Source organism: Vanessa cardui, chromosome 29 (genome assembly GCF_905220365.1).
Source record: "Vanessa cardui chromosome 29, ilVanCard2.1, whole genome shotgun sequence".
Lineage (NCBI taxonomy): Eukaryota > Metazoa > Arthropoda > Insecta > Lepidoptera > Nymphalidae > Vanessa > Vanessa cardui.
In genome coordinates this window covers 3,460,364-3,473,370 of record NC_061151.1, presented here as the reverse complement: position 1 = coordinate 3,473,370, position 13,007 = coordinate 3,460,364, and the positions used below count along the sequence as shown (strand labels likewise).

Sequence of the window (13,007 nt, the reverse complement as noted above, 5' to 3'; positions counted from 1 at the left end):
CAGTACGACCTACAGAATAGTATTATGGTAGGGTGACACTAATTCTAGAGCGGACATTAGGACTAGAAGGTGAACATTCCTCGGAATATTTCCCGTGGAAAATTCGGTTGAAGATGCAGAGTGATCCATCACTTCTACGCAAAGACAAAGGATCAAGCAGGTCCGAAATGGTTTGATCGTCGATAATTCGAGCCGCTCTGCATTGGATACGATCAAATGACGATGATTTGACGACGTCCGTGGTTGAGTGGTGTGTATACCGCTTTTTATGGGTACGCCACTCTGAGGTCCCGGGTTCGATTCCCGGCCGTAGAAGGGTTATTAGTTTTCTATGTCGTCTTGGGTCTGGGAGTTTGTAGTACTTTCGTTACTTCTGATTTTCCATAACACAAGTGCTTAAGCTACTTACATTGGGATCAGAGTAATGTATGTGATGTTGTCCAATATTTATTTAAATGGAAGGAGCTGGTAATGTGGCGCATCCGTCCAGAGGTGAAAGGAGTATTTCTCGTGGGGTCAAATTTGCGCTTGTATAGTCATAGGCATAGGTCGACGTGAAATCCTGTATTGCCTTGCGCTCAAGACTTTTTTAAGCCAACTTGGCTTTGCCTTCCCGTTGACCGCGGAACTGAACGAGGCTTGAAATATCCACGTCAAATATTCCGATAGCAACTGTGGCGGCTATCGGAATCTTCTGAAATCGTGGAAATACGACAAATGGTAATTTTTTTAGCGGTTAACGTACAAACTTACGTCTTTTTGGGGTTGAAGTGGAAGTTTAGTCCGTAGCTACTAAATAAGCCGAGCTGGGAGCCCGTCTACTTCCCCGCCATCAGTATATGTTAATAGAGCAATAGAGCCATCATATATGGACTATATTTAGCTGGCCCCAGTCCGAGAATTTGTTTAACGAAGACTCAATTTCAGACACAAGTTTGTGCCGGTTTTCTCCAACGTTTTCCTGAGGAATATAAGCCCAGCCGGTGTATGAGGTATCTACGGTAATGTCGTCTGCATAGCAGTGAATGTTACAGATTTGCAGCAAGTCATTGATATGCAGAAGAATCAGAGTGGGTGATAGAACGCAGCCTTGTGCAACACCAACATTGACGAATTTTAATTCAGAGTATGCACCATATATTTTTGCCTCTAGCCCTTACGTAAAATAATTGATTTTGTCTAGATTTATTGTCGTACATACGATGACAGCGACTTTTCTTGACTGACTAAAACATTTTTTTTAACCCCAAAACCCCCGCTGCCTACGGCCCTGATGGATTGATCCAATAGTTCATTGTTTAGCAAGCGTTCTACTTAATCGATGGTTGAAACTTAGACAATCGCCATTTCATATTCATATACTTAATCTGTGAAAAGAAAAAGAAAGAATTCTGAGGAAAACACATGTTGCAGAATTTCTTGAAATTCTCTTCTCTTTTCTTTTTTTCTCTCTTCTCTGTATCCACCAAACCGCTTATATTATAACATCCTGCAATTAACTTGTACAAACAAACTCACTATCTTTATATAGTCCAGGAATTTTAGCACCAAAAATCCGTTCGCTCTGCATAAAATCCTTCTACGTGATTTTTCGATTGGATTATGTTATAGGGTGCCTCCTGAGTATAAAACCGAGTTTCTGTCGTCCGAAACCGCGAGTGTTAGCCGCCATCTTGGAAAACATTTTTTTGCATATATCTCGGAAATGGTAAGTTTGACGTTAAAAACCGAAGAAATCTTTTTTGTAGAAAACATAATTTCCCACCATTTTTATAGCATACTTAAAAATTATGTAAAAAAAAAACAAGTTTGACGAAAAAAAAGTGTGAAGTGAAGTTGGAGAGCATGATATTTCCTACAAATTTTGTCTAGAACTTTTTCTTGTAAAATGATTAGTTGCTGAGTTCTAGCTTAATAAAATTGTCACCAGGAATCGAAATTCATATATTATGTATATATCATATAAATCATATATGGATATCTAAAAATCTTGGAATAATATATATAGATTGTTTGTACTCAATCCAAATTAGAATTGCTTGGACTGCATAGTTTAATTGTGTTAATCTATTTACATTATGTTTCCCACAACTTCATTTCGATAAAGTGCGTTCAACGAATCGGACAGTACACGGTAAGTTGATTTATTGTTTTACTATTTAACATTTATGATTAAAAAAAGTTACGAAGCTCTTTAGTTATTTAAATTTCGAATTACATTGCGTTTTGCCGCGCTTTTATTTTTTTTATGATTTATGAATGAAGCAACGGAAGTAAGTTTTAATTCCAGAACGAATCTGAAATATCCAAATTAATTTATGATAATATGAGATTATATTATTATACTTTTTACAAGTTGAAATTTAATTTCACTTAAGACAAATTAAGTTGTACGTCATTTTTTTGTGAAATCGATGCACTGAAATCTTTTTATAATCTATTTTTTTAGAGGGAGATAGCTCTTAAAAGCATCAAGAAACTAATGTTAAAAAGAGACAGAATGCGGTTTTTTATTATATGCGGTCTTTTATTATATGTGGAAAGCGACTTGATATGCAATATCATTGTATTTATTTTATTTGTATATATGACGTATTTATTTTATTTACACTCATTACATACTTGTTTTGAATTAGTTAAGAGTTGCAGAATAATCAACGATGTGTTAGTCAATAACAATTTGTATTATTTAACTATTATATAACATGAGGCGATATGCTCTGTGATTAAAACCTGTGCATCTTAACCTAAGATTGCGGGTTCGAACCCAGGCAAGCACCACTCCATTTGTGTACTTAATTTGTGTTTACAATTCATTTCGTACTCGGCGGTGAAGGTAACCATCGTATGGAAACATGCATGTATCTAATTTCAATGAAATTCTGCCACATGTGTATTGGAACAGCGTGGTGGAATATGTTCCAAGCCTTCTATCAAAGGGAGACGAGGCCTTAGCCCAGAAGTGGGAAATTAAAGGCTGTTGTTGTTGTTGAGAGTCACTTTAGCTCTGTATTATGCTAAATTTAAATTTACAGATAATAAAAATGAAGGCTGTTGTTTTTGACGGTAAGAGACTCACTCTTAAATACGATGAAAATTACCCAATGCCCACCATTGTGAACGAGACAGATGTCATCGTTAAAGTAGAATACTCTGGAGTTTGTGGAACAGACTTACATATCATTCAGGTAAGAGCCAAGATCAAAATATACTTAATTCATATTGTATATTTACTTGGTGGTAGGGCTTTGTGCAAGCCTGGGTAGGTACTACCCACTCATCAGATATTCTACAGCTAAACAACAGTACGCAGTACTGTTGTGTTCCGGTTTGATGGGTGAGTGAGCCAGTGTAACTACAGGCACAAGGGACATAACATCTTAGTTCCCAAGGTTGGTGGCGCATTGACGATGTAAGGAATAGTTAATATTTCTTACAGCGTCATTGTCTATGGGTGATTGTGATCACTTACCATCAGGTGCACCATATGCTTGTCTGCCAACCTATTCCATAAAAAGAAAATCTTTTAAATCGTTATTTTCATTAAATGATTCTGTTTGTTGAACGTCACACTAAAATTCAGATCAGTTTAAATTTTTTTTTGTATCTTTTTCTGGCTAATCCCTGGTAGGGCTGGAAAGATATTGATGGGCCCTTCACCAGCAGATGGCTGATGTAATAAGGGGTAACTTAGGGTACGTTTATAATAGTATATTGTATAAAATAAAAATAAAGTCATGTTGCAATGTCCAAATGAGTTAAGTTCAAAGGCGTACAAAGTCGCGGGTACAGCTAGTATTGAAAATAAATAAATTAACCAGTGAAAAAGGGAGGTTTACAATTTTGAAGGTCATCGACATACTATCCATCTAAATTCTGAAATAAATAAAATAATAGTCGATAATAGTTAGGCGTGGCTAGAATAACCAACTTTTGGTAGGTGGTAGAATATTTGTGTACTACCATTTACAACATTCATTAGTATTGTTATATTCCAACTTCAAGAGTGATTGGCCCAAGTCACATCTTAGCTTTCAAAGCTGGTGGCGCATTGGCGATGTAAAGAATAAGATAGGAAAAGGTGACAATTTCATTCAGTGTCAATCTAGTGGCGTATATACAGTTCCAGCTATGTAACAGCCTGTAAATTTTCCACTGCTGGGCTAAGGCCTTCTCTCCTATTAAGGTGAGGGCTTGGAACATATTCCACCACGCTGTTCCAATACGGGTTTGTGGAATGAACATGTGGCAGAATTTCGATGAAATTAGACACATGCAGATGTTTCCCTTCACCGCCGAGCACGAGATGAATTATAAACACAAATTACCCAAATGTATATATTGGTGCTTGTCTGTGTTTAAGCCCGCAATCTTCGGTTAAGATGCACGCGTTCGAACCACTGGGCCATCTAAGCTCCAGCTATGATAAAAAAATAATTTTCGAAGTGTATTTGATGTCAGCATCTTTATGTAATCTGATGCTATATTAACTGTATTTAACAGGGTGAATATCCAGCTTCGAAAGAACGTCCACTTCCTCTAGGTCATGAGTTCAGTGGCGTGGTCCATCAAGTGGGCAAACGGTCCATATTCAAAGTGGGCCAGAAAGTCGTCGTCGACCCAAATCGGTAAGCTATGCAAACCCGTTTACTGATCATATTCCACTGCTAAGTCGCAGTAAGCATTCAAGTGTGAGTAAGCCAGTGGTACGACATTCAAGAGGTATATTCGTCGCCTTGACGATGTAAGGGATAATTAACATTTCTTTCAGTGACTATATTTGTGAGTCAAACCTCATCTTTCGATCCGTAGCAGAATGAATAATAATAATTTATTTATTACATTACAAAAATAATCTTTATAAACAGTTACATAGTTGAACTACGACAAAAATCTCAATGTATTATAACACATTCATCAAAAGAAACACAGATCAAGTACTGGCTATCCTAGCTAGGCTGATTAAATAACCTATGTTAAGGATAAACAGTTCTCTCCCCGAAAGTTGAGATAGAATACTTTAGAAATATCACTTAGTAGTTACAAAATAAATCTTATATAAAGTGTTTGTAGGTAAATAGTGAAATGAAAAAAAAAGACACAGATTCTAACTACTTTTATACTATCTATCCTAATATTATAAATGTGTAAGGGGTTGGGTTTAGCAAATTCCTCCACGATTTTGGTATTGTTCACTGATCACTACAATTTACCACGCGAAATTGCACCATTTTCGAGATACCTAATTAATAAAAACTCTCATAACCTATACACGCGGAAATATGTCAAATAGATCGTAATATCAGTAAGAGCAGGCTAAGTGACATATTTTGTTCAAGTTCGATAAGGATGCAGCATAACAGGATTGTGTTCTGTAATCATTCGAATTAATTTGAATTGTTTGTGTTTCTCTTTGACTCGCGATAATAAAATAGAAGTAGAAAGCTTAGACTTGTACTGTATTTGACTTTTTATTGTAAATTAACTCAAAATTATTTTTATTCCGACTCTATGTGGTCTTGTCGGCCTTACCCCTAGAGTGTTTTTTAAGAATCCGAAGGCGCGAAGAGGGTTGTACTCCACATCCTGTATCCATACAATAACTAGTATGATAATATTCACTAGTATGATTTTTTTTTCCTCAGTGCGTGTAACCTTTGCAATTTTTGCCATGATGGAAAATACCAATACTGCCTAACCGGCGGTAAGGACACCATCATCGGTATTTGGAGAGACGGTGGCTGGGCGCAGTATGTTCGGTGCCCTGAGGATCAGGTATATGCGCTGCCTGATGGCTTGACGACTGAGCAAGGTGGGTTATTATTATTTTTTTTACAAAATCTATATTATTTAATAATATAAATGTGAAAGAAACTTCGTTTGTCTGTTGCTCCTTCACGACCAAACCGCTGAACCGAATTTGTTATCAAGCAACCTTGAACTCCAAGAAATTATATAGATTAATTTTTGGCCTGACACGTGACAACCACTACCCTAAAATGCGAGCAAAGCCGCTGGCGACTACTAGTTTTATAATAAAGAAGATCGATAATTTATCGTGTACCGAATATTTATGTCTGGTATTGTATGGGCGAAATAATTTATGTTCCCACCATGAAAAAATAAAAATATGAAATTTGTTATTAATTTAACTTTTATCTAGTGGTACAATGGTACTGTAAAAAATATTAACCATTTATTAGGTCACCAATGCGCCACCAACCTTGGGAACTAAGATGGTCTAATCACCCAAACCGGAACACAATAATACTGCTGTCCAAATACATGTATGCTAAAATCCATTTACCTAACAGCTGTCAGTTTGCCTACCTATTTTTATTATAAATAATAAAAATGACCGTACCGATCGATCTCATTCTTGTCTTTTCTATCCTACGTGACATTGGCGAAATAATTTATACCCTGTCACAACTAAAAGCCATTAAATTAAGAATTGAATTAATAAAAATGATATTAATACAGGACCGTTTCAGGTAGAGTCGAGATGGCCCAGTGGTTAGAACGCGTGCATCTTAACCGATGATTGCGGGTTCAAACCCAGGCAGGCACCGCTGATTCATGTGCTTAATTTGTGTTTATAATTCATCTCGTGCTCAGCGGTGAAGGAAAACATCGTGAGGAAACCTGCATGTGATAAATTTCATAGAAATTGTGCCACATGTGTATTCCACCAACCCGCATTGGAACAGCGTGGTGGAATATGTTCCAAACCTTCTCCTCAAAGGGAGAGGAGGCCTTTAGCCCAGCAGTGGGAATTTACAGGCTGTTGTTGTTGTTGTTGTTGTTTCAGGTGCTCTCTGCGAGCCGTATTCATGTGTAACGCACGGTTTTGATCGCGCTTACCCTCTTCCTGTCGGCACGAAGATTCTAATCATCGGTGCTGGAATTATTGGTAATTAATATTTTATAGAATAAACCTTAGATCAAATTATTGTAAAAGAATAACTGCTGACTTTTTGGTTCTCATGGATTTAATATTACTAAACGTTAGTGGATTAATGTTAAAATTATCAGCGTAAAATGGTTATTCGAAAGTTATATATGCTGAGAGTCGTTGAGAGGTGCATTTCCGAGCAGATGGTCGATTTTTTGACAACGGGATATTTGACAAGGCGAAAAATAAATTATGAATTATTGTCATCAGTGTATATTATGAGTTTAAAAATGATTATTTAAATAAAAATGCATTTTTTCAAACGTTTGTCACGTGATACAAAACGCTCCTGATTAGCCGAGCTTATGATGAAGTCACTTTGTTGTAAACCTACACTAACGTAAACCTTACTTTTCTACTATATGTAACACAGATTAAAATACACCAAAGTGACGTCACCGAACCCATTGTAGCGCCATATTGTCCAAGTAGCGTTTTCGCGCGTTATTTAAATATGGAATTTTTAATATGATATTTTTCGGCAAATACGTACTAGAAATAAAAAACACAACTTTTACTGGGTTCCTTAACCTCTACTAAATAATATAAAATGGATTTTAAAAACCAGTCAAATAGCCTATTATCAAGCAAGAGAAACCTTTCTATATAAATAATAAAATTTGAATGAAGCTTTTTGAGACTTTTTAATCAAATTATTTATAATATTTAACTTGCTTAAGGATTAATAACATTAAATGCTTAAATATGTACAAATATGAACTAAAACTAGTTACTCTACAAATCTTGACCGCGTGTAATGCTAACAGCATTTTGAGTTTGATTTTAATATTATTTATTTTATTGACAAAAAGTAACAATTAAAAACATAATTAATTAAATTATCATTTTGCTCTTCAGCTTTTGCTTAAAAGACGAATAAAAAAAAGAAAAACCATCTCTTTTCAAAAACGAACCATGTATAGTAGGACACAAATTAGATGTAGCATCGGAAAATGCAATGGAATGAAATTAAAACCGATTACTGCCGATTTACACAACCAATAGAAATAGCTCCCTATCGCGTCATTCGACGCTATTTGTCGCTATAGATTCTCGCGTCAGAGAAAGCAAGTGCATGTAAATCCATGTGTCAAATTAACGATTATATTAGGTCATATGATATTACAAGTTATTACGTTTGTGCAAAGATCATATTCGCATGAGAAATAAATATTGATAATTTGGGATAGCGTACTCAATTCGGATGTGATCGGTTTTACGAATTTTGCCGATGCGACATCTAAGTTGTCAAATCAAATCAAATCAAATCAATTTTATTCAAGTAAACTTCACAATGAAGCGTTTTTGAATCGTCAATAATCAAATACTACCACCGTGTCGGAAAGCAGCTTCTAGCGAGAAGAAAGTTGCTCTTTTCAAATAAACACATTTACAATGCTGTTATTGACAGTAATTAGCGTCCTATGATGGAACCCGAGCCTAACTCCAGGCGTTTGTCTCTAAAAAGTACTCTTTTAATGAATAGTATGATTTATTTATTAATTTAGTCTTAATAATATTTTTAAATTTTGAAAATGGTAAATTGATTATATTTTCCGGTATCTTATTATATATGCGTATATACTACGTATATATACCATTGCCCAAAAACTTTCTATTTACCGTATGCAAACGGATTGTGTCGTACTATAAGTTAGTAGAAAAATGAATGTTGAATTTTTTTAGGTAATTTCTGGGTAACGACACTTCATCTTCAAGGTCACAGGGATGTAACCGTGTCCGAGATGAACAAATCAAGACTCGACATTGTTAAGGGTTTAAGTGAGTATATTTGTAATAAAAAATAATAAACGAATACAAACTTTGTTTTGATATAAGTATAGCAACGTAATGTATGTGATGTTGTCTCATATATAAAAAGACAATTCGTGCTGTAGGGAAATACAAGCATAACCTATTGTTTTCGGAGACGATAACGGTTATCATCCAACTGGTTTCGGTGGTCTAAAAAACAATATTGCTCATGATAACATTGCATCCAAAAATAGTCTTAATGTTTATAATAATTAGGCACTTATTCGCGTCGATTAATTCTTTCAGACACAGGCTACAGGCTGATCACTCCTGATGTTCTGGGTGTGGAAAAGCAACTGTATGACGTCATCGTCGATTGCACAGGTACATGAACTATTTATATGATGAACACCTTGCCCTGATTTATTTATACCTTGGCAAATAATCTCAAGTGTGTGGAAGAGGTACACTCTGTATTATTTCACTCTTATAATTCAATGGGATGGCTCATCCAACACAATTTGAAAGCATTCAGGTGCAGGCATTTTCGAGGCATCTGATTGTACACTTCCTCTCTCCAGAGTCCAGGCCACTAGTCGAGATTTTTGGATAGAAAACCCATGATTTTTATATATTTAAACGATTTAAAAATCGAAAACGACAATCGCTATGTGACTTTATCTAGGTTAATATATGTTATATAGCATTCATTTCTGTCAAATGAAGTTTAGGACCACTGAATCTGAGTCCAATCAAGGTACAAAATATGTCATCAAAATCTGTCCAGACCTTTGGGGGCTCAAAAAGTGTATATACAACTCAATATATTTGTATATTAGGATTTTTCGTTATATATTTCAGGGGTTGGTAAAGTTATGGAAATTAGTTTCAAATATCTGAATTATGGTGGTAGATACATACTGTTCGGATGTTGCCCCCCCACGCATCAGGCTTTGTAAGTACACATATATAATACACTTATAAATAAAGTGATTAAGCTATGAATATAAGAGCTAATATGGCAGAGTGGTTAGAACGCGTGCATCTTAATCGACGATTGCGGGTTCAAACCCAGTGAATCACCACTATATATATATATGTGCTTTATTTGTGTTCATAATTCATCTCGTGCTCGGCGGTGAAGGAACATATTGCGAGGAAACCTGAATGTGTCTAATTTCATCAAAAATCTGCCACATGTGCATTCCACCAACCCGCATTTGAGCAGCGTGGTGGAATGTTCCAAATCCTCTTCTTAATGGAAGAGGAGGCCTTAGCCCAGCAGTGGGTAATTTACAGGTTACTATACTATACTATAAGCTATGAATATTAGCTATATACCACTTACTACCGTGTGGCCTATAAGCCAGTCAATCTGTATGGTTTTAAAATTAATTTTCACAGGACTGATATACAGTGAATGCTATAGTGTGTACATTCAATTGATAACATACAATTTGCATTTAAGATAGTATTGCGAAGCTTATCAGGTCGTTAGGTATCGCGTGAGAATAGTAGGAATGTCTCTCCTTCAGACTTTATTATCTACTATATTTTCATGCACTTACCAAATTTACATATGATGCTCTAGAATGAAAGTCAGAAGATTGTTATTATTCATAAATTAGTTATTAATTATACCTCTGATATATTTTAGGTTCATCTCACGATATGCACTGAAAAGATGTCATGCCTTAATTTGCAATAATGCAAAACGCCTTACAAGTGTTTACAAAATATTTCAGATTGAACCCATTCGATATCTACAGCAAGGAGCTAACGTTGATCGGTGTTAAGATAAACCCGTTCAGCTTTCCAAAAGCCATCGGTTTGTTGAAAGCTATGGGAGAAAGGTAGGTTTTGTTGTTATCACTAACTTAGTACCAATGCATGATTACGCAAGAAAGTTCCAACAAGAGAATTAGGTGTGAACTTGTTTGGTTATGACTTATGATGTAAGAATATAGTATATGGGAGGATTTTCAAGGTAGACTTTGGATATTAGGTAGAGGAATCAAAATTAGGAAATTGTCGGGCTTTGTTTATAAATAAATAAATAAATAAATAAATATGAGACAACATCACATACATTACCCTGATCCCAATGTAATTAGCTGAAGCACTTGTGTTATGGAAAATCAGAAGTAAGGACGGTATCACAAACACCCATACCAAAGACAACATAGAAAACTAGTGGTATTATACATCGACTCGGCCGGGAATCGAGCCCGGGACTTTGGTGTGAGCGTAGGTAGTCAAAAGCGGGCTAGTTGTGCTCCTTTGTAGTTTGGTAATTTGTCTGAGCCGCAGAGTTCATTGATATGATCGGAATGAGTCCAGGAGTGTAAAGCATTGTAACTATAGGTACAAGAGACATAATCTTTTACGTCCAAAAATTGTGGTATATTGGCGAAGGTTATTTGCTCTAGGGTCTATGACTATTGTCTACATACTCTCGTAATCCATTGGAACTGCAAAGAGTTCAATGGGTATCAGTATAACTACAGCTACGAGACATAACCTTTTACTTTCAAAAGGTGGCGTATTGGAGATATAAAAGAAGGTTATTTAATTCAGGGTTTAATTAATAGTCATCATGATCACCTACTATTTGTTGGCCAATATGCCAATCCATCCATTGGTCGCTTTACAAATTGAAATAAAAAACAAAGTTTAACTATCTTAGAGCTCCAAATATTTTAGGCACAACTTTGGAAATGAAACTAGGAGCTACTTATGTATAAGTTAGCCATATTTAAGAGGCAGAAATCGCAATGTTTATATTTTTCCAGGTATCTCAACTATGAGAAGTTGGGTCTAAAAACATACCCTCTGTCGTCTTATAAAGAGGCGTTAAACGATTTGAAGACTGGCAAAATATCGAAGGCTGTTTTTAAAATCGAGTGATCAAACTACGCTTCGTTCAATTTATATTTTAAAAATATACTTTATTTTGTTTGTTATATCTTCTATTTTAATGATGCCTTTGAGCCATAAATGGATACATGAATGTATAACAAAATATAGAATAAAACATGAACTAATCAACAAAGTAATAAACACAGACTCGACTAAATAATAGCACAAAAATAAAACTGCCGCGATCGTGAAACATCAATTATTTTCATGTGTCAGGATTTAATTCGACACATGAAATCATATATACCTTATAAATACAAAAAACACATGTAAATTCAATCGAGCCTTTCAGAAAGGTTTTTGTTTATAACACATGGACAATATAGTTAATCAACACTGATAATTTTAGAAGATGTGATGACGTAAATAAAAGAATTCTGTAGTATATTAAATATATTATATATATATATATCGCCGTCCCCGGGGAATAAAAAGATAACTAACAAAACGTAAATTTTCAGGAGAATTAAAAAACATGTTTTCGTCAATAGCTTTTCAAATACTGGACATAGAAGCATGATTTATAGTTTTTAGAAAATTAGATTTTTAAAAGCTTTGAGTTAATAACGAGAAGAACCTGTAATCTATGTTGAAACGGAGATATTTAAAAAATAAGAAGTTAGCCAAAATCAATCACCACCTGTGTTGCCTAACGCCCGTTATCATTTTATTCACAGTATTTCCTATCCAAAGTCAAATATTGTACAACAGCTATATCATTTTATTCTTAGGGTTTCAAGAGTCCAAATGCAAATGATAATACAATAATATCATTTTGTTCTCGTAAATATTCATTTACCATTTTATGTTTAATGACTGTAATCGATTTTTCTTGTAAAATTTTGATATGGTTATCACGTTTAGTTTTGCTTTTCTCATGATACCTTTTTATTAAAATAAAATTAAACCAAGGAAATACAACAAAACGTCCAATATTTTTCATCTGTTTTATTTTAATCCTTCTTTAAATCGAGTAAATAAGTAATCCATAGTTCCATATTATTAAATAAAAAACTTAATACTCAACTGCAATACTCAACTACCTAATCAAATAAATCAGTTTTATTCAACAACTGAAACATTAATCATGATCTTCTTCCTCGTCATCAGCATTGCTTCCAGAGTTACCCTGATGAGTTAGAAACTTGTTAAGAACGTGATAAAGATTGAGATATGTCCTGACTTGGAAACGCACATAAAACCATCATACATAGCCTTGCTTACTGGAAAAAGTTCAGCATACATATGTATAGCACTGGCAACTCCGCCACATCGCTGAGGTTTGGACTCACTATCTGTCGGGTATCTCGTTTCATAGTGATTCTTCACAGGTTCTATGTTTAAATCATATCTATATTTTAATACTGATTGCTGTGAA

The 13,007-nt window shown here is 34.9% G+C and overlaps 1 protein-coding gene across 1 annotated transcript; it reads left to right on the top strand.

Moving 5' to 3' along the window:
* Window positions 1-3,025: 3,025 nt before the first annotated feature.
* Window positions 3,026-11,673, top strand: LOC124541955 (D-arabinitol dehydrogenase 1-like). Its single transcript, XM_047119894.1, has 9 exons — window positions 3,026-3,188; window positions 4,504-4,628; window positions 5,646-5,812; window positions 6,812-6,913; window positions 8,642-8,737; window positions 9,017-9,094; window positions 9,572-9,665; window positions 10,456-10,563; window positions 11,503-11,673. Exons 1-9 carry the CDS (start codon window positions 3,045-3,047, stop codon window positions 11,615-11,617), a joined length of 1,029 nt encoding a protein of 342 aa, XP_046975850.1. The 5' UTR covers window positions 3,026-3,044; the 3' UTR covers window positions 11,618-11,673.
* Window positions 11,674-13,007: the final 1,334 nt, after the last annotated feature.

Bases quoted from the DNA above. Each gene is read 5' to 3' on its own strand.
- LOC124541955 (XM_047119894.1), top strand. From the start codon at position 3,045: ATGAAGGCTGTTGTTTTTGACGGTAAGAGACTCACTCTTAAATACGAT. The intron at 9,666-10,455 runs GTAAGTACACAT...AAAATATTTCAG, and splicing joins CCCCCCACGCATCAGGCTTT to ATTGAACCCATTCGATATCT. The intron at 10,564-11,502 runs GTAGGTTTTGTT...ATATTTTTCCAG, and splicing joins TTGAAAGCTATGGGAGAAAG to GTATCTCAACTATGAGAAGT.